At 41.6% G+C, this 27,454-nt stretch overlaps 1 protein-coding gene across 4 annotated transcripts in view; it reads right to left on the minus strand.

Annotated features, from left to right (window-relative positions):
* Nucleotides 1-206: 206 nt before the first annotated feature.
* ZNF608 (zinc finger protein 608) overlaps nucleotides 207-27,454 on the minus strand; it is a 112,582-nt gene continuing 85,334 nt past the window's right edge. For 3 of the 4 annotated variants that reach the window (XM_054488631.1, XM_054488630.2, XM_063665192.1), the window contains exons 4-10: nucleotides 13,047-13,134; nucleotides 10,112-12,566; nucleotides 7,541-7,958; nucleotides 6,808-6,980; nucleotides 4,549-4,702; nucleotides 2,423-2,504; nucleotides 207-1,199 (exon numbers count right to left, since the gene is read on the minus strand). In XM_054488631.1, the coding sequence (XP_054344606.1) occupies nucleotides 1,193-1,199; nucleotides 2,423-2,504; nucleotides 4,549-4,702; nucleotides 6,808-6,980; nucleotides 7,541-7,958; nucleotides 10,112-12,566; nucleotides 13,047-13,134 (3,377 nt within the window). In that variant the 3' untranslated portion in view covers nucleotides 207-1,192. Of the gene's footprint in view, nucleotides 1,200-2,071; nucleotides 2,114-2,422; nucleotides 2,505-4,548; nucleotides 4,703-6,807; nucleotides 6,981-7,540; nucleotides 7,959-10,111; nucleotides 12,567-13,046; nucleotides 13,135-27,454 lie in introns of all 4 variants that reach the window. The other variant, XM_054488633.2, reaches the window with a different exon arrangement.

Genomic DNA, 27,454 nt, shown 5'->3' on the forward strand with positions numbered 1-27,454 from the left:
TTTAGGGTAAATACCCTGTAAATGGGAATACATTCACCAAATTAAATACACTATTTGGTTGTTACACCTATGTATCCTATAAGAAAAGTTAATATCTGTTTACTGTATCTTATGCATTGGATATTAATAATATTAAGAAACCCTTCTTTGAAAATTAGAATGACTATCAGCCAGGTAGAAAATAACATGAGACAGACAAGAAGCCATTATTTAAAAAAAAAAACTTTTTAATTCTGATTGCCAAATTATTTAAGGCAGGTATAAAAAAGGAAAGCATTCAATATACATTTTACATAAAATAAACTAGATTACAGCATAAAACAAGTAACCAGGCAATGGCGTTAAAGTCTCTCTCTTCTAAAACTGGATAATTGTAAACATTAAAAAAAAAAAAAAAAGACTGTAGAACTATTCAAGTAATAGAACAATCACAGATGTCTCTGGTACGCAGGCTATTGGGTTATTTGCCATTCAAGATTATCAAAAAATGACACCTCATTATTCACAGATGCTCATTATTTCCCCATTTTAATCTTTACATTATATACAACACAGTTTTTGTGGTACTGGCAACCCCATGCCTTCCAAAAGTACTTTTTCCACAATACACAAGTACAAACAGTGACTACAGGAACATTTTACACTGATGCGTCTTTAACAGGAGCCACCAAATAGACATCTAAATTGTACCAAAGTGTCATCATCACAGTTAGCCTTTCTGAGGGGCTTATGGGAAATATGTGAAGGATATGCAAGGTTCAGGCACACTGATACATAACATTATTTATTTACAATTTTAAAGGAAAAGGAAAAGAAAGTAAGTAGCCTTTTGTGGCTAACACTTTTCAACGTGACAAATACATTTTTAATTTCCTTTACTGAGTGGTTTGCGACGTGGCAGCAGACCCTGTGTGTGCGAGCCTGGTTACTGATACAAAAAGTAAAGAATATATTTATATTTATATATATATATATGTATATATACAGATATGTATACGTATATATATATAAAACAGAAGTTTAATTACAGCAACATTTGTTACTCTGTGATAAAATCTGTAATTTACAAAAATGAAATGACTGGTTTTTGCCTGCCATTAAGGCATTTCAAATTAACACCATGGAACTGATGTCTGTATAAAGCGCTTCCCCATGTGATCCAGTCACATGACAATGTACATTTCCAATCTTGTTATTCTCTGCAAAAGAAAAGCAAACCTTAGCACACGGTTCTATCAACATTTTGTTTGTTTTTTGAGTCGGAGTTTTGCTCTTGTTGCCCAGGCTAGAGTGCCATGGCTCGATCTCGGCTTACTGCAACCTCCGCCTCCTGGGTTCAAGTGATTCTCCTGCCTCAGCCTCCCGAGTAGCTGGGATTATAGGCATGTGCCACCATGCCTGGCTAATTTTATGTTTTTAGTAGAGAGAGGGTTTCTCCATGTTGGTCAGACTGGTCTCAAGCTCCCGACCTCAGGTGATCTGCCCACCTCGGCCTCCCAAAGTGCTGGGATTATAGGCATGAGCCACCGCACCCAGCCAACAGTTTTTTTTTTTTTTTAATTTTGAGACAGAGTCTCACTCCATCACCCAGGCTGGAGTGCAATGGTGCAATCTCGGCTCACTGCAACCTCCACCTCCTGGGTTCCAGCAATTCTCATGCCTCAGCCTCCCTAGTAGCTGGAATTACAGGCGCACACCACCACGCCCAGCTAATTTTTGTATTTTTATTAGAGACGGGGTTTCACCATGTTGGCTAGGCTGGTTTGGAACTCCCGACCTCAGGTGATCCACCCGCATTAGCCTCCCAAAGTGCTGAGACTACAGGCATGGGCCATCATGCCCAGCCTCTATCAACATTTGGCACTGTAAACCAGAAAACCATAAGACTGATAGTCTTATTTTAATTCCATTCAAATGTGGAATTCAATTCCAGAGAAAGTGAATAAACATAAAGTAATGACATACATTGTGAAAAATGTTAATTTTATAATATTAATAATTTAATTCCTTTAAATCATTTTCCTTCTTAAAACTTAGGGAATAATTTAAAATATCAAAGAACAAACATTACCTTTAGCATTATGAAAATAAATGTCTCCATTTGCGACTTTATCTTTAAACATAATAAAACAAAGGGAGTCATGGTGAATTATTTTAGCAATGCCATAAGGATAACCCAAGAAAATTTCAACTGTCTAAAAAACTAATCAGTTAATTACTAATCTCTGTAACCCTTACAGAATGAGGTTCATGGAATTTAAGTTGCATGTGAAGCAACTTACATTGGCATAATAAACACATTCATTACAATGATATAAAACCCAAGGAGTTAAGTTTTTGGTCTAAAAATCCTGTACTTGCTTCCTCCCAACCATTAAGATATTTCTATCTACAACTAATTAAAAATGTAGAGGATATTTACCTTCTTTGTCCAGGAAACATTCCAGATGCAGATGCCTGGGCAGCCACCTGCTGAGAGGCAACAAGGGCAGCAGAGGTCAAGCCTAATGGGGAAAAAACGTAGAGTGTCTGTGATCTTTAGAAGGATAAGAGTAGATACAGGCCCAGTGGAGAAGGGCCGCAGACCTAGTAGCAGCACGGTGTCCTCTCCTAAACACACACATGAACTGTTTCATGCAGCAAGGACATAGTACAAACCATTTGGTCTATCTGCTATCTATCCTTTCTTGAATACTCTGCAGTTTTCTTAATAGCTATTCGAAGGAGATACAGCATTCCATCTCTCCGGCTCTGCATGGTGCCAAACGGTTTGCATGCATTCCCTGAATAGGAAGCTCAGGAGAAATAACAGATACCAGGTAACAACAGGAATCAAAAGTCACAGTGAATTACAGAAGCAGCATGCTATTTGCCTAGAATACAATACTTTCATAATAATTGTTATCACTTTAACATTTTCCCCAGTGACTGAACACAATGCACCCATAAGATACACAGAATCAGTAAATCAAACTTAGAAATGCTCTTAACTTTCACCCTGCAAGACGAAGGTAGCAGTCAGAGACTGTAATAGCTCCAAATGGCATGATGTTGCCTAACAGAGAATTCTTTTAAATTCTATAGAAGACAGTCCTGGGGAAAAATAGAGTAAACAAATGCAAACCTAGGGAAGATTACTGTCTCCTTCTAGGTCTTTTATTTGGATATATTTTCTTTTCCCAGAGGTAACTTAAGACAGTACAATAACAATAATATTATCTTAAAAGAGACAATTGTTTTCTTCTCATATATACTTTATTTATATATAGATATAATGTGTTAGACTAGAAATAAAACCTCTTTCTCTTCCAAGTTCTTATCACATTCAATACAAATTGTTTAAGAAATAGGAAAGCTCTCTTTTAACACTACTAGATGACATCACCTAAAAAGACCTGAATAAATAAAAATGACCCCTTCACATTTATATATCACTTCCCAGTTTTGGAAACACCTTCAAACATATTATCTTACTTTCTATTCACACAGCAGCATAAGAGGCAACTTTGCAAGTGCAATAGACTAAATTATGTCTCCTCAAAATATGTTGAAGCTCTAATCCACAACGTGATTAGATTTGGAGATGGGGCTTATAAGAAGGTAATTAAGGCTAAATCAGGTCATATGGGTGGGACCGTAATAGGGCAGGATTAGTGTCCTTATAAGAAAGCACACGAGGGCTCCCCCCTGCCCCTTCCCCACCCACCAGCTCATGCACAAAGAAGAGGTCATATGAGCACACAGCAGGACAGCAGCTGCACACAAGCCAGGAAGAGAGGCCTGAGCAGACGCTGGCTGTACTGGCACCCTGACTGATCTTGAACTTCCAGCCTCCAGAACTGTGAGAAAACAAATTCCTGTTGTTTAAAACCATGCAATCAATCTGTGGTATTCTAGCAAGTTGTAAAGATGGTGCCACCACCCACCCGCTATGAGATGACAAAGATGGGACAAATAATACATGCTCAACTAATGAACCACAAGGTGAAGTTTTCCTCATATCAATCCTATGGCTTAAAACATGTGTCTCTTTCTCAATTCTCCCATTTAGTGAGGTCGCAGCAGTGAAGGGCTGTGAAGAGCCCTTGAATGAGGTTATAAAAGTGTTAAACCTGATCACATGACTCCCATGATTTCCATGGGAAAAGAGCAACTTAAAAGGCAGGCAGAAATCAGAACAAGTAATTTCACCAAAGCTTCCCACCATCCCTCCCTTTTTCTACAATTTCCCTGAAGTCGATATCTGATCTTCTGATTGTTATATTCAGTGCCCCAGACACTGGCCACCGCCCTCAGTCTGTGAGATAACAGTAAGCCACCGATAACATCAACTGGTGACAATTATTAAGTGGTAGCCATTTCATGTCTCAATAGAATACAAAGATGTGGGAATAGCCTTAGCTGTGTCACCAGAAAATAAGTGTTAAAAACCCTCCTGAGAGCTAATGTGAACTCAAAGCTCAATATTTTTAAGATGTGAAACGCAATTTTAGCAACTGTTTTCCAAAGCAGAATGGACAAAGACACAGTAATGATAGAGCTGCTGACCTTGAAAAGGGTCATATTGACCCGGGATTAGCGGGTAACCCATGCCAACGTGGGTGTGGTGGTGCGTGTGCAGGTGCCGCTGGCCGAAGGGGGAGTGGCGATCCCTTTCCCTTTCTGCCTCCCGTTCCCGCTCAGCTGTAGCCTTTTCCACAGGCTGCAACAGAAAAGAGAAATTTTCCCCCTTCATGCTCTGAAAATCAACTTTTAAGAGTACTAAACCACCTTTGTCCCTTCGACAATATTGTGTTAATGATTAAAAAGTAAATATAAAGATACAATTCGTTAGTAACTAAAGAGAATTTCAAAAAACATGCATTAGTTTCAGTTGGAATTAAGCCAACACAAAAGAACTGCTCCACCCAAAGTAAACCAAGTGACACCAATATTTTCCTGAAATGACGGAAATAAGAGCACTTCTCTCTATATTCATTCATAATTGCAGGTTAAGAATTTACCCAATTGCTTCCCATAAACAACTTTTACAAAATAAGTAGTTTTGGAGATATCTTTAAGGTCAAGTTTTCTAATTACACTTGTATTTTGTGGAGAGAACCTATCTCACAGTTTTAAACGTGTCTGTATACATTTTGTTGTACTGAAAAAACATGCTCTAAAGTTATATGCCAATATAAAGCACAAGAAATCACTGTCCTACACCCACATTTTGAATCTCAATTTTTGAACTCTCAAAGAGAAGCCCCTGTCCTCCCAAACCATAGTTTGGGGTAAGGATGGTTTATTTCCTATGACTTTCTACCTTCAGAGCCTAATCATCCTTTAACTAAAGTTATCCTTCTCACTTAAAACAAATCCTTGTACTAAGAAGGAGGACTCAGAAAAAGATTCAGAAATCACCTTTTCTGGTTTCTCTGTAGAGTTTCTGGTAGACTCATACACATTGCAGATGCTATTATTTTAATTTACTTTAAGCTCTTTCCTAGCCAAGCACCATCCTATTTTTGTTTAGTCTCTCTTCACAACAGTCTCTAGGACTAGAGCAGTCCCCTTTTTTGGGGAAGAGCCATCTTTCACAGACACATATTTGTATTACTTCAGCAGAGTTAAAGGGACATGACAAAGAGTCAAGGCCAGAAAACAGCAGACACAGTTCTCACTCCTAAGCCACATGACTTACTCTTGCAAATGAGCCTCACACTGTGCAAGGCTCAAATTTGTGCCTTATTACATGTCACGGGCACTCAGCTTTGCTTGTGATGAACCCCCAACCATGAACACTGATGATGTGAATATGAAGGGTCAATACAAGTAGCAGAAACCTCAAATCTCTCCAGAAGTCAAGCTAACAACAAAGAGAAGTGATGCAGGTTGGGGAGCTTCTATTTATATCCATGCACACTGATGGGGAGCAGCACATCTGCGTAGATGGGGCTACTAGTTCCCATCAGTTACTGCCATGTCATTTTGAACCAGATTTTCTATTGTCTTTTTTTTTTTTTTTTTTTTTGAGACAGAGCCTTGCTCTGTCGTCCAGGCTACAGTGCAGTGGCACGATCTCTGCTCACTGCAACCTCCGCCTCTCGGGCTCAAGCAATTCTCCTGCCTCAGCCTCCTGAGTAACTTGGATTACAGGTGCCCACCACCACTAGGCTACTTTTTGTGTTTTTAGTAGAGACGGAGTTTCACCATATTGGCCAGGCTGGTCTCGAATTCCTGACCTCAGGTGATCTGCCCACCTCGGCCTCCCAAAGTGCTGGGATTACAGGCAGTGGCTCACTCCCGGCCCAGATTTTCTATTGTCTTAAGAGAAAGAGGTCATCTGAACTTGTATGTAAAATGTCTGATTTTTAAATGGTATCCCGCAAGAAAACATTTTTTGAAAAGCTTGATTTGCCCAAAAGGTCAACAGTTTGTAGCCTCTGAACTACTTACGTACAAAAATTATATAAAATATATTCCTCTGTTACCTAATTCCTCAATGTCTTATCAAACATATTTTGCACCAAAAGTTGGTTCCTATGAATTTAAATTTCCACCTAACGACCATCCTCCCGGGTAAGCAAGGTATACTAGATTTTGCAACAGAAAAGCTTGCTACTGCCATACATGCTTTAACAATTTTCTCTCATGTGTGAAAGCGTCTTACTTTTGAACGCTCCATTCTTTATGTATTAGGATAAAACAGCATCCTGAAATCACAGCTGGGTTCTGAAACCATTTATATTTCAAGACTGTTCTCTAGCTTGTTCCCCTTTCTCCCCAAAACACAGTACTTTTAAATAACAACAAAAGGAGGCTTACAGCAGGAGACTTGCTGCGGTATTGGTTAGCATGCTGCTGGAGCAAATCCAGTGCTTTAGATTCAGTGGTTGTTTTCGTGTTGATGCTAGGGCTGGTATTGACTTTCTCTGTCTCTTCTCTCCCTGACATCTTCCCATAAACAGGATAATGAAATCCTGGAGAGAGATAGGCCCCTGCAGATAAACAACAAATGCCACATCAAGTTACAGGCTATATCTTTAAAAAAAATCATTTGGGTTACATGAATTTGGGATAAGAGTCAAAGAGATCTTAAAATAGGCGGTTACATTAAGAATGGGCTATATCATCATTAAACTGTATCTAGCTTCTCCAATTTTCTTCTCCCAGTTAATTCATCCTGATGAAGGGAGCTTATAAACAGAATTGAGCTTACAGCCATTTCATACATTTACGTGTCCGCTTAAGTGAAAGGAATAGTAACTATAATGATTATGACAGTAAGTGCTTAGAATATTTTTATAGGCAATAAAGTATCTGTCAGCCTAACAGCTATAGCAGACCATCAGAGACTATGGAAACTATGGCTGAGGATTCTTGACATTTCATTAAAAAAACTTATATTAAATCAGTTTTATCTTTGGGACTTTAAACAGCATAAAAACAAGCAAAACAAATGTCATTCTCGAAGCTTCTAATTTATCTTGAGTTTTTAACAGCTAATATTTGAACATCGCCTCTTCCCTCCAATATAGTCAGAACCGACAACACGTACCAGGATAACTGTGCATTAGGACAGGAGAAACTGCCCGGTATGCAGGATGGCTGGGGTCATACATCTGTGGGTAAGGATAAGCATGCAAGTACTGTATGTATGACTGATGCTGACTCATGGGTGAGGAGACAGCCACTCTTGTTCCCCGAGAGTCCTTCCAGTTCACAGGAGTCTTTCGATCATCATTTTTCAGCTTGCTCTCCTCCATTGATTGAGAATCAGGACGCTTGGCCTCTTTGGGCTCCTCTTTAATGCTTGTTAATGATACAGGAAGGCTGGGCACACCACTCTCTTTATTAGGAGTTTTCCTCGGACTATCCTCTTTTAATTTCTTCTCTCTATCAAGTTCTTCTGACTTTTGCTGATCCAGATATTTGGGCTGGTATACATAATGATGCCATGTTCTTGAATCTGGGTCCTGATTTTTTTTTTTTTAAAGAAAAAAAAACCAACAGATTTGTTTTAAAATTTCAATTTTAAAGAAAACTTGTTAATAATCATGACAGCACTAGCACTCTTAATTTTAATGCTAAGTTGACATTTATTTCTGTGCTAGACACTGTGCTAATTGCTTTACCTCCTTCTCTTACAAAGTAATAATGTCCCAGGTAGGCGTTATTGTTGATCCCTTGTACAGAAGACAAAACCAAAGTGTTTAAAGTTCAGGCAACATCAAGGTCATGCTGCTGCCCAGTCATGGAGCTGGGCTTCAAACTCAGGTCTGCTGAAATTCAGAGCTGGGCCCTTAATGTCATTTCTCAACACTAAATAACATCCTCAGACATATTTAATTTTACCTTCATTTGCCTTTTAATATCTCACACAGGTAAAAAGAATGTTAAAAACTCCAACTCAAGCTAATAATAGTAAATTTAAGTAATTGCTATAGCTATTAACATCACTTAGGAGGAAAAACTCTTGGTTTCCTAATACATTTTCCTCATCTACTGCAGCTGAGGCTTAATATATTGGCTCACTTCTCATTACGTGCTAACATCTTAATCAAAACAAAATTTCAGAATAATAGCACACATTATGGCTTCTCTATTGGAAAACAAAACCATCTATAAACCCCCAAAATTATACCATTCTTCTGCAGCCCTGTGAAGTGACAGCCTGATTTATGCCTCTGTAAGTGGGGAAACTGAGAATCCTAAATGGCCTTTGTGATCCCCATCCCATTCATGATATAAACCCACTGGGGATTCAGGTTCTCAGAGAACATGCAAAGTTGTGCCTAAGTAAATGTATGTGTGTGTGTGGTGGTGGTGGGGGCTGGTGGTTCTTGCTCTGATGCACCAGGGATTATCTAAGCATGGGGGTGAGGGTGGGAGTGGGGATGTGCAGTGCTGGGAAATACCAGGATTAATGCTCACAGGGTTGCAGTGGGTCAGGATGTCTGAACCATGACAGAAGGTGCTAGTACATTTGTGGTTTCATGGTGATCAATTTTCAGGTGTTCTCAAGCTGACTGACCCATGGGGCTCTGGGACAGCTATTGAGGCCCGCCACCCAAACCTCCTCACCCTCTTCACAAACATTCAGCACTGAGCTCTGAGTTTTGGGGTACTTAATATAGAGAGTAAGGCTGAAATCTAGGCATCTCTGACCCCACGTGAAAGAAATTTGGGCCCCAAATTCTATTAAAAAGATTAATGGGAAATGTAAATTCAGGGACCCAGTTTTTATTATCTTCCAAGAAGATGCTAGTAGAAATTTGAAAATGGAAAATAAATATTTTAGAGATGAGACTCAGAATCTCAGAGTTAGAAGAGAATTCAGCAGCCCCATCGTGGAATGCCCTAGCCTTGGACTAAGAAATTAAGGGATCCTGGCCAGGCGCGGTGGCTCACGCCTGTAATCCCAGCACTTTGGGAGGCCAGAGTGGGTGGATCATGAGGTCAGGAGATCGAGACCATCCTGGCTAACACGGTGAAACCCCGTCTCTACTAAAAATACAAAAAATTAGCTGGGCATGATGGCACGTGCCTGTAGTCCCAGCTACTCAGGAGGCTGACGCAGGTGGGCGGATCATGAGGTCAGGAGATCGAGACCATCCTGGCTAACATGGTGAAACCCCATCTCTACTAAAAATACAAAAAATTAGCTGGGCATGGTGGCACGCGCCTGTAGTCCCAGCTACTCAGGAGGCTGACGCAGGAGAATCGCTTGAATGGAGGCGGAGGTTGCAGATAGCCAAGATTGCACCACTGCACTCCAGCCTGGGTGACAGAGCGAGATTCCGTCTCAAAAAAATAAAAAAAATTAAAAAAAAGAAATTAATGGACCTCATCAGAGTCACAGAGCAAGTTAGTGGCATGAAACACAAATCTGCAAAGCACACATCCACAGTTCCTTTTACTATACACCATGACAAGAAAATACTGATAATGTACATTTTAGAGCTACATAGTAACTCCTGAGAATCTTAAGGTATTTTTCAAGAGCAGAGGAAAAAACTAATGTGGGTTTCTTTCCTGTGTCAGAAGTCTAACCAGATCAAGCCCAGACATGTATAATACAAGTCTCAGACTGCTCTCTCCCTGTTGGGGCCACGCTCCACAATCTTACTTGTTTAAATCTCGAGGTTGGGTCTACACCTGTCTGCTTCATAGAGTCCATGACAGACTTCATTTCTACAGCCTCCTTAATAAGCTGGTGGTTTTCCATCTGCTTAGCTTTGAAGCTGTCGGCCTGAAGCTGCTGCTGGTGATTGGAGAGAAGCTGCGATTTACCTGTCTCCTCAGTTTTATTAGGCACTGATGGCCCTAGTTTAGAATGGTTTTTGTTAGGCTCCGGAGTAGAGGGAGCTTTTGAGATTGTGGCCGATGGCATATTTTTCTGTTTAGTTTCCTCCTTGCCCAGCTCTTTCAAGGGGAGCTCACTTTTCCTTTCACAGTCTCCTCTCCCAGTCTGGGCCATTTTCTGCTCTGCCAGCCTCTGGTCCTCATAGTACTTCTCATATTGCTGTCTATAGGCAGGGCTGGTGGCCATCAGAGACTTCTGGTCCATATAGAGCCCATAGGCATACTGGCCATAATAAAGTGACTGAGCCAGGGCAGGATGTCTTTGTGTGATCACTGACTGGTGCTGAGGTTGTAAGGATGCAGAATTGTGGTCCACTTTCTTAGAATCTAACTGCTCTGCCTTGTCTTTCTTTTCAGCATCTTCCTCAGACTCCTTCTTGATCTTCATTCCCTGCGTGCTCGCACTATTTCCAGCTGCAGGGGCACCGACCTGCCCAGGGTGCATGTAACTTGGAGAATAATAAGGATCATAGCTGTGGTAATAGGGAGAATGGGACTCTTTCAGTTGAGATGATTGTGCTGTAGTTGAAGAATGCCCTTTTACAACACTGTCCTTACTAGAAATAATATCTGATGGGGAACTGGCCTTTGATCTCATACCCTCCGACCTGCTGTCAGAACCACCATCGTCAGCAGCATCGGATATGTCTGAATAGGCCGGGCTGCTTGTCTTTGCAGCTGAACTCTCTGCCCCATTTTGGGTCAACACATGCAGAGGTGCCATTGGTGCCTGCCCATTCACCAAAGTGCTGCATTCCATCCTCGAGGCGCTCCCTATGGAAGGGCTGGGAGCGTTGTCTGTGAAAGTGTAAACCTTATCGGCCTCAGCTTTGATACTGGCCATGCGGCTCTCCTGAGACTCTGACAGTCCATTTGCCAGCCCTTCATTCTTGTTGAGATGATCCTTTAAAAAATGTCCAGGTAAATCTTTGCTGGCCCCCTTGGAGTCCTCTAGTTTCCCCAGTTTGGCATCCATTTTTGGGCTTCCCGTCTCTTTCCCTTCTTTGTCCTTTAGCTTTCGCTTCTCCTTTTTCTTTTTGTCTTTGAGTGACACCAGAGCTGGGTTCACGGTGATGGGCTCTCCCATAATCGTGGGCTTTGGTTGAATGGGTTTTAATGGAGGACTCTTTGGTGTAGCCTGAACAACAGTTGTTGTGAGGGAGGGCAGTCCAGGTATTGTCCCAGTGGTGGTGGTCGTAAAGGTTGCAGTGGGTATAGCGATTAGCTGTGGGGGAGTGGGGGCTGGGGCAGGGGCAATGGGTCGGGTACTTTTCAGTTTAGAGAGGTTTTTGTCCATTTTGCAGTTGTTAGCTTTTTTGCCCTTTTCTTTATCTCCTAAATTTTTCTTGTCAATTAATCCTTCTGCTTCCAGTTTAGGCATCTCAGCAGCCAAACTGCCGTCTGCTGCCGAACAACTGTCTAACGCAGCCGTCATGTTGGAGATTACTGGAAGGTTGTTCAGTTCATTGTTAAGGCCCTTCTTTTTGCCAGAATTCTTCCCAGCTTTAGCACCAATAATGGAACCTGGGCCATTGCTCATCAGCTCTCTCTTTCCCTTTGGGGTCCCAGGCGGGTTTCCAGCACCAGGGGATGCCGGTGCCTTCAACTGGTCATAAGCAGATACACTTGTGCTTGGCTCACTGCATTCAAGTGCCACATTACTCAATGCTTCCTCGCAGTCTGAGATCTTGTCCTCACTGTCAGGCTCGAACTCCAGCTTGTTTTCTGGGTCTAAGTGTGCATGAGCCTGGTGGTACCTCAGGCCGTTAATGTGCTTGTACTTTTTGTTGCAGTTTGGGTGGGGACAGTCGATTAACACTGGAGAAGAGCAGCCTTGGTCCAAAAAAGTAGTCTCTGGTTTCCCTTGAGGGGTAGTGGGAGTGCTTCTGGAATTTGTACGGACACGCTTTCCAGGCTTATTGTCCTCAGAGCTGGAGTTCAGGTCCAGCTCCATTGGAGGTTTGTTTTTCCTTTTGTTGGTGGAGGAAGGGCTGGCTTTGATGTCCTCAGCAGCACAATTTGGGGGTGTCCTTCGTCCACTGGCATTGAGGCTGCCCCGCCTCCCTTTCCCATTGGCCCCCCCTCTGTTCTTATTCTGCAGCCCTCTGGACTCTGTGAAGCTGGCCTCGGAGCCCGGGGCAGCAGCAGCAGACCTTGCTCTCTTCCCTCTGCCCCGGCCCCCTCTCATCTCCAGGTCACTTGTCGGTGACTCACAAAACCTATGGAAGCAAGTAACAGATGTGAAAATGAGCATCCCCAAAAGAGCCAGGTGAAATCACAAAGTACACAATGCAGCAAACAGGAGTCAACATTCCAGTAGCTTAAGGGTTGGGCCCAGTCAAGGAAAAGACTGACAATTTCCAACACCTGCAAAAGAACAGGCTACCAAGGGCTTATATTCTTCCTCAGAAAAAAACAAAGAAAAACAGCTCAAGTAGCTAGCTTCCAATCCAGTTCAAATTCCCACTTTGAGAAAAAATGAAAACAAAGACAGGAGAGAAGGGGTGGGGAGCAGAGATCTTCTGATGATAGAAAAGAAATCTAGCATCTGCATTTTACTGCGTTCAATGCTAAATTGCTCATTTCTCCTTTGCCTGGTTTCAATTACAGGCACACTTTTATGTATTATGAATCTCTCTCTATAGTTTCCCTGCAAAGAGAGGATGGGGAAGGAGAGAAATAAAAGGCCCTGTTCGTACCTGGGAGGGGCCCAGTCGTGCTTGGTGCAGTCCAGTAGGGTTCCCACGTACGTTTTGTTCCTCCACGTGACATTGACCACTAGGACACCTGCAGGAGGCAGGGGATGAAAAAGGATCATAGTTACCACTGATTACTATTATTTCCAGTTCACTTATTATTTCTTTTTTTTTTTTTTTTTTTTTTGCCAGCAAAGTTCTATTCTCATTTGCTTTTAAAAGCTGTGGTTTGCATTCTTCCTCTTTCTGGTTTCAGTGACCTCAAGTTAAAACCCACAGGAAATAATGTGTGTTGTGCATTCGTGCGCGTGCGCATGTGGTACAAAAGGGGTGAGACTGTGTGTGAGAGTGTAATCAAGATACTGCTGACAGAAGGAAATGGTTTTTGCCATGTCCTGCTGTAAAACAGCAACACTCACCTCTTAATTTTTCTATTATTACACATAATTGCTTTCGTTTGGCAAGCAGCCAACATAAACTAGCGCCAGTTACCAGTGCTTAAACCAGAGGGTGATTGAAAGGAATCGGTTTTGTTTCCAATTCAACAATATAAAATGATGGTGATTTTTATTAAGAAAAAATAATTATGCAGGTGCATAAAAATAGGCATAGACAGGAGAGTGGGGACTTAAGAGTCCAGATAGCAGACAATCAACTATGATTTCACTTCCCTAATCCTCCCCTCTTTGACTTTGTGAGACAATAATCAGCCTGGGTACTGTATCTGTTTCAGTGTTTGGTCTTGTTTCCTATTAAGGACTCCTAAAATAGCCCTCTTAAGAAAATAAATGTGCACAATAGATTTACTCTTGGGGTTATCTTTGGAATCAACTTTGGTAAGCATTTGCCTCAGAGGATTAGAAAAGAAATCTCAAAACTAACACACTCGTTTCCTGCAAGCCATTCTGCTTTTTCCAACTGCTTTTCAGACAGACAGTTTAATTTAGCACTGCATCTGTGAATTACTAAACTTAAGTGCACTTAGTATACCAAATGTCACAGAGAAAATATAATATCCTCTTTATTTCTGAGAGGACAAATGCCAAATTACAAAAATCACTTCTTTAAAGCATATTTTAATAGAACTTTGATTTTGAGACATACATAAATTATTAGGGTAAAGAAATAAAATATTTAACTGAGCCTTTGTTTTCTTTTCTGCATCTACCCCTACTCTTTCTTGGAAGCACCAGAAGACATTAGTCAAAATCTATTTCTAGCTAGTTTGCTCACTTGCATTACCATTGCCATTGTGAATTTTACAGAAAACCTGTACTGTGCTCCTTTATGGTAAGGGAAACCTCACAAGGTAAGACTCATTTCCTTGGGAATCTTTTAACAGCAGGTGAAATATTTGAATGGTAGGGACTCAAGTAATGGAGAACGATTTCTTTCCAAACCATTTCTTTCCAAAGTCTCAAAAGGAGATTTTAAAATTGTTTCCCATATGGTCTATGTTGCTATTACTTAGGCAACAGCTGAATTATTTACTCTGTGTTAATTCAGTGTATTGTAGCAATAGGCTAGCAGGGGAAAGGCTAGGATGGAGCAAGGCAAGTATTTCCTCAAATCATAGCTGATTCCAATGTAATTCCCTCAGGAAATTTTTTTAAAACCATTGTGTATAAAATTTCATATTGCGATGAGAATCCATGGTAATTAGGCATTTGGTCAAAATCTGAACAAGACAGAACAATTGGAGGAAAAGATTCTTTATGAGCACATCCCTTCAGGAAAGGGGAGAGGCGGGGAGAGGAGGCGAAGGGGAAGACTGAGCTGGTTTTCTCATCATCTTCTCCCTGGGGCACTGTGTGTGGTGTCAAAGACCTTTGCAGCTGCTTAAAATTCTTTAGCATGTCAGCTATATTTACAGTGCAGGAATATATCTGTATTGCCAGAAGGTTACTGCATTTTAGCTTTAGATCCAATAGGCTGAATCACTGCGTTCCAGAGTCCCTGATGTAGCACAAATGTATAATTAAAATTGCTTGAAAAGAAACATGAAAGAAACAACAAACCTTCCATTCTTGCAGTAATAAAATTAAAAACAGGAAAAGTCTGCACAGACACTTAACATTTGTCTGCAGTGAAAGGCTTTTGTTATTGCTTTTCCCCTAAGGGTTTCGCGTTTCCAGAGAACCCTGGCCGCGGATTGGCCGGCGCCCGCTGCGAGCACTCGCGTCTGATTGGCTGAGCCGAGGCGGCCGACCGGAGCACAGAGACAGCGGTCGGGTAGAGGCGAGCGTGGCTGAGGCAAAGGGACGCAGCCCCCACAGCGCGCTGGCCGTGCGGGGCTAGAGGACCGCCTGCGCTGCTCGGCTCCCTCGGTGCACGCGGGACACAGGCTCATTCGCACTAACGAGCCCGGCCGTGCAGTGAAAGCTTCGGTCTGCGTGACCGTGCTGCGCTCCCCCCACCACGCGGCTCCACACAGCACGCCGGCCCACGCAGAACCCTCAGAACGAAATTCACCGTCTCAATACAGGCTCAAGGGAAACCTGGAGCCGGAAGAAAGGAAGGGACCCAGGGCAGGCAATTAATCACTGGTTATCTGGGGCCACAGGTTGAAGCTGTCACAAAGGCTAATCTGCAGTTGCAACTTCCTCACTGTAAAATTATTCACATCTCCTGCTGCTCTTTCTGGAAGCCACACAAGCAGACCTCTTATCGAAGTACAAGTGATGCCGTTGTTATTTGCACTCGGAAGGAATCAAGTCCTGGAAAGAAAAATCCATTTTCAACTTCAAAGGGCCTAAATAAGTCACCCTTATTTATCCAGAAGCACTCCGTATTTAAAATGCTCAAAACAAATGCTTCACACCCAAGGAGATTTTGAACAGTCTCCATCAAGCAGTGCTAATTAAATATGTGTGCTTGTGTCTATCTTTCTTTATATGTACGAGCCGCTTCACAATGCCACAGAGTGTTTAAATCTGCCCACAATTCACATCCGAATATATACAGGCACATGTTTACACAGCCAAATCTGCCACTCTATATTGGAATGAAGGCTTAAGGAATGTTTCTCATATAAACTACACAGTGTACTGTTTCTTTGTAAGAAGGTCTATGTTTAGACAACACCCCATTGTGAAGGGCCAAGTATAAAGGTGGTGTTTAAGTTCTAAAACATGTAAATGATTTATCATTTTGCTGAAATCTCAAAATCTTGAACATTTTATAACCCACAGTCATATAAAGCAGACTACACTTACTGAAGGCATAAATGCCCATGATGAAAATTAGTTCTTTAAAAGTGCAAATTTGTATTTTATAAATCTGGGCATAAAGTTCTATTTCTCACATATAAATTGGAAATAAGTGTACATTTATTCCAGAAAGATTGGTTTCTTTTCATGCACATTTATTCAAATATTTAGCCTGTGAGCTAGGTGTTGGGGACGCTCTATACAGGTACTTTTCATCTTTATATTCAAGTATTCTACCAGGTTTATTATTCTCCCCTTTCCACCCATGGACTGGGTGGGCCTGGCCTTTGTCAGAGAGCTAATGCCCTGTAACATTTTATACTTGAAAAATATCTGAGGCTTATTACTAATAAAGTAAGAATACAGCTGAAGAGTACAATGGATGGTTTGAGAGTGTGCTGACCACACACAGGTTTCTTCTTTGTACTGTTAACACTTTGTCTAAGATGCTGCCCCCAAAGGCCTATTACCTACAGAACATTTAATAAGAACAAGGTCTTTATTATATAACCTGAGCCTGTTACTTCCTCAAGCCAAAAAAGCCTGAGACCTCATAAGGATTTCAGTCAGTGTTCTGTTATGTCCTTTGTAAAGGGTTTCCAGGAAGATGTCAAGCCCAACAAACACTTATTGCGTGTGTCTACAGGGTACACATTAGGTGCCTATTTGGTGCTATGGAATCAACCACGTTTTACTTGGAGCTCCATCCAAACTCTGTACTTCAAGAGTCTGTGCGTGAAAAGAACAGAACAGACACAGGCATACACTGTGATGCACAAGTGGAAGTATAGTTTTGTCTATTACCTGCATTTTTACAGTAGGCCCCTTATGCTATCACATCAGGCTAGACCCTGGATTTCATGTTCATGGTGCCCCCACCTAGACCAGTGATCCTAACCCTGCCCCCATCTGACTGGACCAGTGATGGGCACCTGGAGCAAAGGCAGCCAGCCCAACAGGGACTTATGTTGGGAATCTGAATGAGAAATATGGAAGTTCCAAAGAATTGGCAATAGGAGTAGAAGCCTAAAGCTTGCAAGGTAGTAAGAGGCATAACGAACCATGATGGGCCAAAGTTCCAAGGGTGCAATAGCTATAAGACCAGGAAGCCAACTGCACTGTTGGTGCAACACCCTCAGGACTGTGTGTGTGTGCGTGTGTGTCCCTTTCCTCTCCAGCTTCATCACTGATAGAAGATTTCACCAGCACTCCCCCAGGATTGCCTAGTTATTTTCCAGCCATCTTGTTAAAAAGTTGTTCCTTGTGTTAAACTAAATTTGTCTTTGAATACCTTGGTCCTGGCTGAGCCTCCTGATACCCTGCAGATGCAGTCCACCCATCATCCACTCAACAGCCTTTCATCCAGGCAAGGATAATGACCATGTTGGCATTCTCCCCACCTCCTGCTCTCTCTCTTTTTCCTATTTTTTTAATGAGATGGGCTCTCAGTATGTTGCCCAGGGTGGTCTTGAACTCCTGGCCTCAAGCAATCCTCCCCCGTCAGCCTCCCAAAATGCTGGGATTACAGTGTGACCCACCACACCCAGCCTCTATCTCTTCTTTACTCTCCAGCCTAGACAAGTTTCTTCAACCATTCTTCATGTCACATTTTTAATTCCCCTAAAAGAAACTTCGAAGATGCCTTAGTCCAAATCCCTAGGGGAAGTTAAAGTTCCTAATGAGTTAGAAGCAAATGGAGACAAATGCAAAGGTTCTCACTTCTGTGAATCCTTGCCCTAGACACACACATACCAGGCACACCGCCAAAAGACAGCCATTCTCTCCTGGATCCCCACAGCACTGCATACACAGTTCTTGCCCTGATGGAAACATACAAGCCATGTTTCCCTCCCCTTTCTGAGCTCACAACTAGACTCCTTCTCAGCCTCCCTATCAGTCTGATGCAGCCATGCGACTGAGTCCTACGGAAATCAAGTTAGAGAACTGATCAATGTGGGCCACTTCCAGGCCTGGCCCATAAGAACCTCTCATCCCTTTCTGTCTGGCTGCAATGGAAATGGCTATTGTGATCTCGAAGGCCTCAGGATGAAGGTGGCAGAGTCTCCTTCATCTGGGACCCTGAATGACAAGGAGAACTTCCAAGGTCTGAACTTGAGGCTATTTGTCCTACCGTAATACATGGCCCCCATAATATTTTACTCTGCTCATATACACAGTATGCCTATCTCTTCCAACTAGATGACACTCCTTGAAAATAGGAGCAGTGTCTGCACCCACAACCCCTGGCAGCACAGTGTCTACCTAATAGTGAGAATTCATTAAACATCTAGAAACTAACTACAGGAGGACTGACGAGAGAGTCTAGACTGAATCCTACTCAGTGACTTCCTTTTATTACTACCATACTTTTTCAATAAGCATAATCTCCCATTAGTTTTATAGATGATAGACATTCTCTGTGGAGAGGCTTTGCTCCCAAGATGGTATAAATGTGGTTTATGAATTATTATTTCTGGTATTTGTGAAGCTGTTTCCTCAAGAACAGGGCAAATGCCTGATTTCCCAGTGGATCGACATAATTCTGTTTGTATTGAGTTTAAAGACTGCTTCAGAGTCTTTAAAGTGCCTCATCCCTGGGACAGAAGCCTTCGCCAAGCATCGCAAATGCTGAGTTTGGAATCAGACAGAAGTTTTTTTGAACTCTCAGACTACCACATCTGGATGCATTTGATGTGCATCCAAGCAGAAAACAGAAACCTCATTCGAATAACACCAAATGGTAACCCATTCATGCCATATGCCTTTAAAAAAGAAAGTTTACAGATTTCTTTCCTTTTATATATTTTTTTCTAGTGAAACATTGGTGACAAAATGTCACAATATGCTGATTTCATGAGTACAGGATAAAATTAATATATTTCAGATATCATATTACCCTACATTTTTACACAATGTGACTATTGTACAAGGTATGATTTATCACCATTTCTTTGTTCAGGACTCCCTCCCCCCATTATTATGTTGTCGTCACTCTGTGGTATTCAATACTGGTACTTTGTAAAAGCTGAATCTTGTATAGTACAAGCTTCGCTGTTCCAGCCTCGGAGCTTACAACCTTCAGACAGATCCTTCTTCAAATATAATTATTTGGGAAAATTTAAAATGTTCAACTAAGGTTGCTCATAAAATACCTGCCAGCCAAAAATCAGAGGGACTTTCCCATTACCTGTGCCAAGTATATATAGAGCACTAGGACAGGGAAAGTAAGTGCTGTCACATGACCATAAAATGCAGTATGTTTTTTTTTAAAGAGCCCTACCGCTGGGCTGAATGTTTGAAGAGTCACTTTAACCACATCCTGTAATCAAACCATCTGGAACACAGTGCTGCGATTAGTCACCCTGAACATAGGGCTTTATCTGAACAAATAGTGTATGGCAATGGAGCTTGGGAGATAGGGCAGTACTAACAAAAGGAAGTGTAATGAAACACTTTATGCCCTAATGTGACGCCACCCCAGTCATAAACCCCAGAGACACACTGCTCTGGTGTTAATGTACTATTTTATGAAAGCACAGTGAGCTTAAAGATTAAAGGACTGAAGGGCTAAAAATTGCTGGTTTGGATAGATCTTCTCTGTCAGCGGCTGGAATATGTTGGCATCACTCTATCTGCGTTAATTATAAACTCTCAGATGACAGTTGAGCATTCCTATTAGGGTTTGGTGTTATTTTCAGGGCATTAGGAACAGGGTTTGTTTATGGGAAGGTAGTTACGATTCCTGGTTTGCCAGAGGTTAATCTGAATACAGACTTTTTTTTTTTGGTTCATCTAAACCCAATCCACATATAATGACAACAAAAAATGAAACCTTAAGCAACAACAAAAGCAATGGAAAAATGCTGTTCTACTCTGCATTTTAAAACATGATAGTCTTTCTTACTTGACTGTACTTATCTCTTTCAAAAGTACATTTGATCATTGGTATACAATCTATGGAAATCCTTTTTAAAAAAAAAAATCTGAAAGGATTTCCCCCTAAATACACAGAATAAGCCCTAAACACACACACACTACACAGCTAAAGAAACCTTGTTTCCCCATGGGCCTTATGGTTTAATACACAAAAGAACACAGAGCCACTTCCATCACTGTCACCTCCCCCGCAGCCTTTGTTCTGAGGCCTGATGAGCTGTATTGATTTGGGAAAATCATTGAGCTTCTTTGGAAAACTAGACTCTCGCTTATTCACTGCCATCTATTTCTTTCCCATGAAGACAGGTGGTCAATATCCAGCTGACTGGTCAGCTAAAAGAAGCCCTAGCTGCTTTTTTCTTGCTTCCCTAGTAACATTATCCTTTCCCACTTCTAGAAGATACAATGGCCTGTTAAGGAGTCTTGTGAGTAAGAAGAGGGAGCAGAAATAAGACTTTTATAAGGCACCACCGGTAACACTAAAATGCTGTCCCATATGTTCACATGGGAGGCTGCACCACACATATAGATGGTGACAATATTTTCACTGACCAAGTTTAAGCATCAGTGAAAACTTAAAGGGCCCAAGATATAACATGAAAAAAAAAGCTAAATCAAAACAGATCATTAGAGGCCAGGTGCAGTGGTTCACGCCTGTAATCCCAGCACTTTGGGAGGCCGAGGCAGGCAGATCACGAGGTCAGGAGATCGAGACCATCCTGGCCAACACAGTGAAACCCCGTCTCTACTAAAAAATAAAAAAAATAAAAAATAAAAAAAAATAGCTGGGCGTGGTGGCGAGCACCTGTAGTCCCAGCTACTCGGGAGGCTGAGGCAAGTGAATGGCATGAACCTGGGAGGCAGAGCTTATAGTGAGCTGAGATCGTGCCACTGCACTCCAGCCTGGGCGACAGAGCGAGACTCCATCTCAAACAAACAAACAAACAAACAAACAAAAAACAGATCATTAGAGATCAATTACTGTTTACTGTGGAAAGACATGCTTTACTTCTTTTAAATAATCAAAACGTATGTTCTACCAAGCAAGTGTCCTAGTTATAAAATGTCACAGGTGTAATTTAGACATTTTAGGTAACAAAGAGCATCATTAAAAAAAAAATCACATGGAGATCTTTTGAAAGTAATTTTTAATCAGAAATTTTGATCAGTAACAAAAATATTTGCTTTTAAGTTAGGCAAACATACATATCCTAAAGCAACATTGCCCTTGATGACTTGAGGCCAGCTTTAAAATAAAATAAAACATATGTACTGCACCATTCATATATAATATGTACCCCTTATTGTGTAGACCGTTGCTCTAGTAGTTTCTGCTAAGGTTCCTGGAGTCCCTGCTTTGGGGACAGGCAGGCAGAACAGGTTTGAGGTGACAGTGTTGGGGGAGGAGTGAAGAAGTCAAGTCCCCTGAGCTTGCTTCAGCAAGGTCAGCAAGTCAGACATTTAACTGGGATGCATCAAAAGCCACCCCCTGTACCCCAAAAGGGATGGTCTTCATGCTGTGGTCCATCAGGGCTCAGTCAACACACAGCAGGATGCAAGGGACAAAGAAGGACAGGAAGATAGAATCAAATAAAAAAATAGTCTTCTGAGACAGACATTTGGAGCAATTCAAATGCATAAACTGAATATGTACATGTGTAGAGTGTCTGTCTGTATACATTTGTACCAAGGAGTTTTATTTCTTGTCTTTGATTAAACTTCCTAGTAAGCAGCTGCCTCCTTTGAGGCTTAGTGCCACCAAACTAAGCAACAGCATCACTCTGATTTCTAATGCCAAGTTTGAAACTTAATTTTTCTCCTGCTCCAATTCAGGCACCACTGGTTGCCTGATGAGTTTGGATGATGATGATTTCTAGTGTGGGGCAGGTTTCTCAAACCCTCTCCTTTTTTAAAGCCAAATTTCCTCATTAGAGTAGCAGAATGCTTTCTCCTTCTCTTCCTCCTCCCTCTCTTCATGGGAGGACAAAGGTTCAATGCCCACTGTAACAGAATTGACTCCTCTCCCCTAAACCAGTCTCACAAGCTTGTATCATTAGCTTGTCAGGACATATTTCTCTTCTTTTAAATAAAAGTGTTAAAAAGTTTGGGAAAGGTATTTTGTAATGATTGAACTAGACCTACTACAAGCTATAATAATGACACAGATCTTGTGGTATTACCTCCTAGTGGTCATCCCTTTCCTAAGAGTGTTATTTTAGAAGACAGCTATTACAAGTGGCCCTGGGCACATAGCACAAGGCCAGGGTCTCTCAAAATGAGAGGGAAACAGCTTTCACTTACTCCCACTGTCAGACTCAGGATGTCACTGAATATAAGCAACTGAAAGAATGCAGCCTTTCAAATCATTGGTCCCAGTCCTTTCCTGCACTTAATATTAATTACAGGATTTTTTTTTAAGTTAACTACTCAGATACCCAAGCTCTCCACAATGCCATTACTTTGACTAGAAAAAACAGGTAAAGAGAACAGCAAAACCAGACAAAAATAAATCATCCTTCAGGCAAAAACTCCCCCTCCATGCCACTCACCAAAAAACAGAGTACTCTAGGACTAAAAGGGCGTAGAAGGGTGTAAAATGCTCTGAATTTGAGAAGTCATTAACAGCTATCTGCCACTTCCCTATTTTCTGTATCTGGCAGTATAGTCTGTTTCTTGCCCAATTCTTCCCCAGTGGCAGGAGCAAAGGAAGGAGGAGCAGGCAGGAAGGAAGGCAAAGTAATTACCAAGATGAATGAAACTGAAACATGCAAAGGAAATAAAACGTAAGAATGAAAAATCTTATGCCTTGTGGGGAGGGATAGGCAAGGAAAAGGGAATAGGAGCTATCGTCTTCCTAATACCTCTCATCACCTAGTTTTCCTCACAAACGCACCACCTCTTGTAGATCAGTAGGTCATGGGTGATTAGCAGAGTTCCAGGTTTAAATGCTATTGAATTGCTTGTCAAAATATGTGTAATACAACTATAGATTATAGGACTGTATCTTAAAGTAATTTCTTACCATCCCCAGTCCTTGAGCTATAAGGAGACAGTGGGAACCAATTGACAATTATGCTCCACATCAAAAAGCTGCTACTGATCCATGTGTCTCACTGGGATTGAAGAGCCAGGCTTCCTATAAATTATGATGCTTTATTTAAAGTCAGAGCGCTTATTTGCTTTTGTGCCAGCTCTGGGCCCTTTTCATCTCTAGCTATACCGGGCCCAGGAGAGCATACATTCCTACTGCTCTGCTGGCCACCAGCTGTGTCCTCTGTAAATCATAAAACCTCTGAACAAGCTATTCTTTACAAAGGCCAACAACATTTACTGGAGATGATCACTCTGCTATTATTCCACTCACTGAAATTTAAAATAGCAATTTACAACAGCAACCGAAAACAGAAGAACTGCCTCTCTGAACTCTGTGTGTGTGTGTGTGTGTGTGTGTGTGCGCGCGTGCGCGCGAATGGGAGGGATCTGCATGTATATGGCACACAAAGGGGTACATTTTGTGTGTCACCAAAAAGCCACTATCTTTGCAAATCTAGAAAGGAAACAAGTAATATGAATGTCAGAGAAACCAGACTCAGTTTCACCTTTGGCAGCAGGGTGAATGAGGCTTAAGTTGTTGGTGAACCTGCCTGTTCTTCCTGGAGGTGGCCATGCCCTGCAGGCAGTGTGAGAAGTAGTTCTCACATTCTGGTAGAGAAGCCACAGCATGTGGCTCCGGTTCAGAAGGCAATAGGGAAAGCTGAAAGGATGAACTCTAATCAAGTTTAGTCTGCAGTCATTTTTGAGGAGTAGGAAGGAAGAAAGAATAAACAGTGGCCGTCAAATGGAGCACCCTAAGCACCTGAAAGCATGTCTCTGGAGACAGAGGCAGACTCACCTGTTCACAACCAGCTTTGTAGCTGCTTCATCTTGAGCTAACCTAAACCTACCTGAGCCTCAGTTTCCTCATCTATAAAATGGGGATAATATGAATATTAAATAAGATGTGATTTATGTAAAGTATTTAACATGAGCACTGGCATAAAGAAGCCACTCAGCATATGTACTATGGCGTCCTCATCTTTTAAACTCTCCTGTAACTCACCCAGGTCATAAGCTGAAGAATGGAAGGAGATGCCAAAATGCTATGAATTCCACACTCAGAAATGCAGCTGGCAGCAAGCCCTCCCGCATTCCTCCCAGGTGAAGCAAACTCAGTTATGCGCATCTACACTAATTATCCCACATTGCTGGTGACCAGGTTTACTATAAATGTGGCCTATCTATCTTTTAGAATCTTAAGGGCTGCAAATTCCAACCTGAGGAACTTCTTTTATTATTTCTATACCCGCCACCAATTTCAACTGATATAAAAGTTATCTTTCCTAACCCATCCATTGTTTAAAGCAAACATTTCCTCTGACTACTCAATAGTAAAGTCAACTGAGAAATGCAGTTCTAAATCACTGAAGCCTCATCTCTGGACCATTTCAGGGTAAGGAAACCTCATTTCATGTTTTCAGGAACAGCTAACTGAATGCCTGACATTTGTCTAAATTACAAAAGCCAAAATTAAAGCTCCCCAGTACCGTGACAACAGAAATGAGACTGCAGCAAGGCTCTAGGGATGCAGATGGACAGAGCAGGTTAAACATGAACTCATCTTTCCAATTCCCATCTGGACCCACCAGTTTTCTTGACAGCACTCAGAGGCTGCCTTCCCACCCTCCCCCATTCCACATTCCAAAGTTCTTATCTTTCAGGGAAGAAGGAAAAAAAAAAAAAAAAAAAGCCCCACAGAGTTACAAGTATTTCAATAACATGCTTAGAGACCAGCTCTTTTCTGTAAACAAGCCTAATGAAGTGTGACTAATAGTGCTCTCCTCCAGCACAGGGAAGGTAAAAGGGCCTTTGTTAGCACTTACTGGAGCAAAGTCGTCATTTTGCTGGAGCAGAACAAAACTTAGCTGGTTATTGATTGACCAGCCTGCTCGGTGTCACTGCTTTACTGTCTATTTCTGTATACTCTGTGTGTAAATACGTGTGTTTACACAGACACGGAGATCATCTGTACACACACAGTCACACACAGCCAGCTAACCGTTCTCTGCAAACAGGATGGAGTGTTCAAGGCATCTAACTGAAATCTAATTCCTCTCCGATATTTGTATCTCTTCTAGTCCTTGATATCACCTAACATTTCTCTCCATGTTGTCAGTATCATGAACCTCAATTTCAGGGCCTGTAAACCGACCCTCCCCATGGACACTTAATAGTTTCCGAAGTCACTCTGATTTAACCTGACCTGGTTATTACATTCTAGAGGTGATTTTGTTTTTTCATGAATTCAAAATTGCTGCTGTTTCCTTTCCCCATTTCACTGATCAATTCCGAAACTCCTGAAATTTGGCTCCAAATGTTAACTGCTAAATAAATATTTCATGATGACTTAAATTATCTTCTTCAATTAACGTTTGTCTTAAGTATTATTAATATACACAGCAGCGATGTTAGCAGGAAGATCTGAAGTTGGCTCTGACTTCTTTCTTGGATGACTGAGGAATTCAAGTCAAAACCTGCTTTCCTTGTGAATCTGAGCACAAATTTCCGTATAAATTATTGACTGCACTTTGGCCTCATCTGAAACATTAGCCCCACAGGCTGATAAGTTCTGACCCCAGGTGGCACATCAGCCCTCTCGGAAGAGGCAGGAACATTAGTGCTTCGCACTGGGGACTAAGGCATGTGAGCCAATCAATCACACTCTCTGACAGCTTTTACTGCCTCTGTGCATTAGGCCCAAGTCAACCTCCAAGACTCCTATTGTTCGCATTATTCTCTTATTCTCTGGTCTGATGAAGTTAGGGTTAAGTCCAAGGCTTTAGCGAGAGAAAGGCTATTGTTAGTAACTCAGTCTTTATTGACTCTGACCTGCAGGGCAGCCGACTTCAAGCCTTTTCCAGAAAGTAATGCACTGTTAATTGCTGCTCATCATCAGCGTGTGTTTTATACACCTCTCTTCACTGAAAGAAAACCTGACCAAATATTTCAGCATCCTCCCAGGTTGCCTTGTAATTCTCTCAAGATTTACAGACACACAGACACACAGACACACACACACTTCTGGACAAAAATCTGATTTGTACTCGCCACAGTCCCTGAACCAGTAAATCTAATACCAATGCAAACAGAATGTTTGGCTGGACAATGCTAACACTTGGGGGTTGCCACCTGGAACAATAAATAAATTTTTTCATGGCAAATATCTGTGGGGATTAGTATATAGGGCAGGAAAATGCCTGATGGAAGAATGAGGTAGAAACCTGTTATTTCCTTCTGATGTCCTTTGCTTAAAATAACTAAAGATCTTTTTCAGTGGAAACTGGTAGTTCTATTTGTGAGCAGCCAGCAACAGACTGGATAGCCTCAGGGTGAAGAGTACAGCATTCCACTCAGGCTTCCTTTGAAGAAATTCAGCACTCTAAAGGGGTGGCAGAATTATTGGTCCAAAGGCTTTCCGGTTTTCTTTGAAAGAGAAAACAGGCAGCCCATTATCTCTTCTTACCCAAACAGGCCTCTCAGGGGAGACAGGAGGGAAAGGCGAGTGGTGTGGCCATAGAAGGTACACACCAGAGCGTCCAGGTCTGTTGCTCACAGCACTGGGGACCCAGACCTGGCCTATCACACAGCACGCACAAAACCTGCCCCACTCCCCAAAACCTTGCTGTTCAAAGTGGTAAACGACAGGTTAGAATGTGAATGCTTCAAGGGAGAAAGCACATGTTGACATTTTGGAAATCAAATTTCTTGGGTTCAGGGAAAAAGCACAAAAACCAAATGGTTTGGTTTTATACACAGCTTTTGATTGAGAAATTTTCAGCCTCAAAAGACTTTGACATTTAGCCAAAGTATTATGCTATTAATACTTTAGTACATCTCAGCATATGAATTAGTATATATGAATTAGTGCACACTTTCCCAAACCAGTGAGCAGAAAGCCATTTTAAATTCTGTTCCATTTGTGTGCTAGATAATGGATTGACTCCAAGATATGTGAAAGTATACTAAATTTGATAAGCTTTCCAAAAAGGCACTGGTTAGGAGAACAATGCTTTCTGTCTTGATAAAGTCTCCTGGTGCGGCCGATTACATTTTCTGATACCATTCAGTTCAACTTAATTTTAATATTAGAGAGAATTAGATCAAGGAAACCTAAAATTTGCAATTAACCCTTTCCCTTTAAATTGTAGTCCTGTATCTGTAGCTTAAATT

Source organism: Pongo pygmaeus, chromosome 4 (assembly GCF_028885625.2).
Source record: "Pongo pygmaeus isolate AG05252 chromosome 4, NHGRI_mPonPyg2-v2.0_pri, whole genome shotgun sequence".
NCBI lineage: Eukaryota > Metazoa > Chordata > Mammalia > Primates > Hominidae > Pongo > Pongo pygmaeus.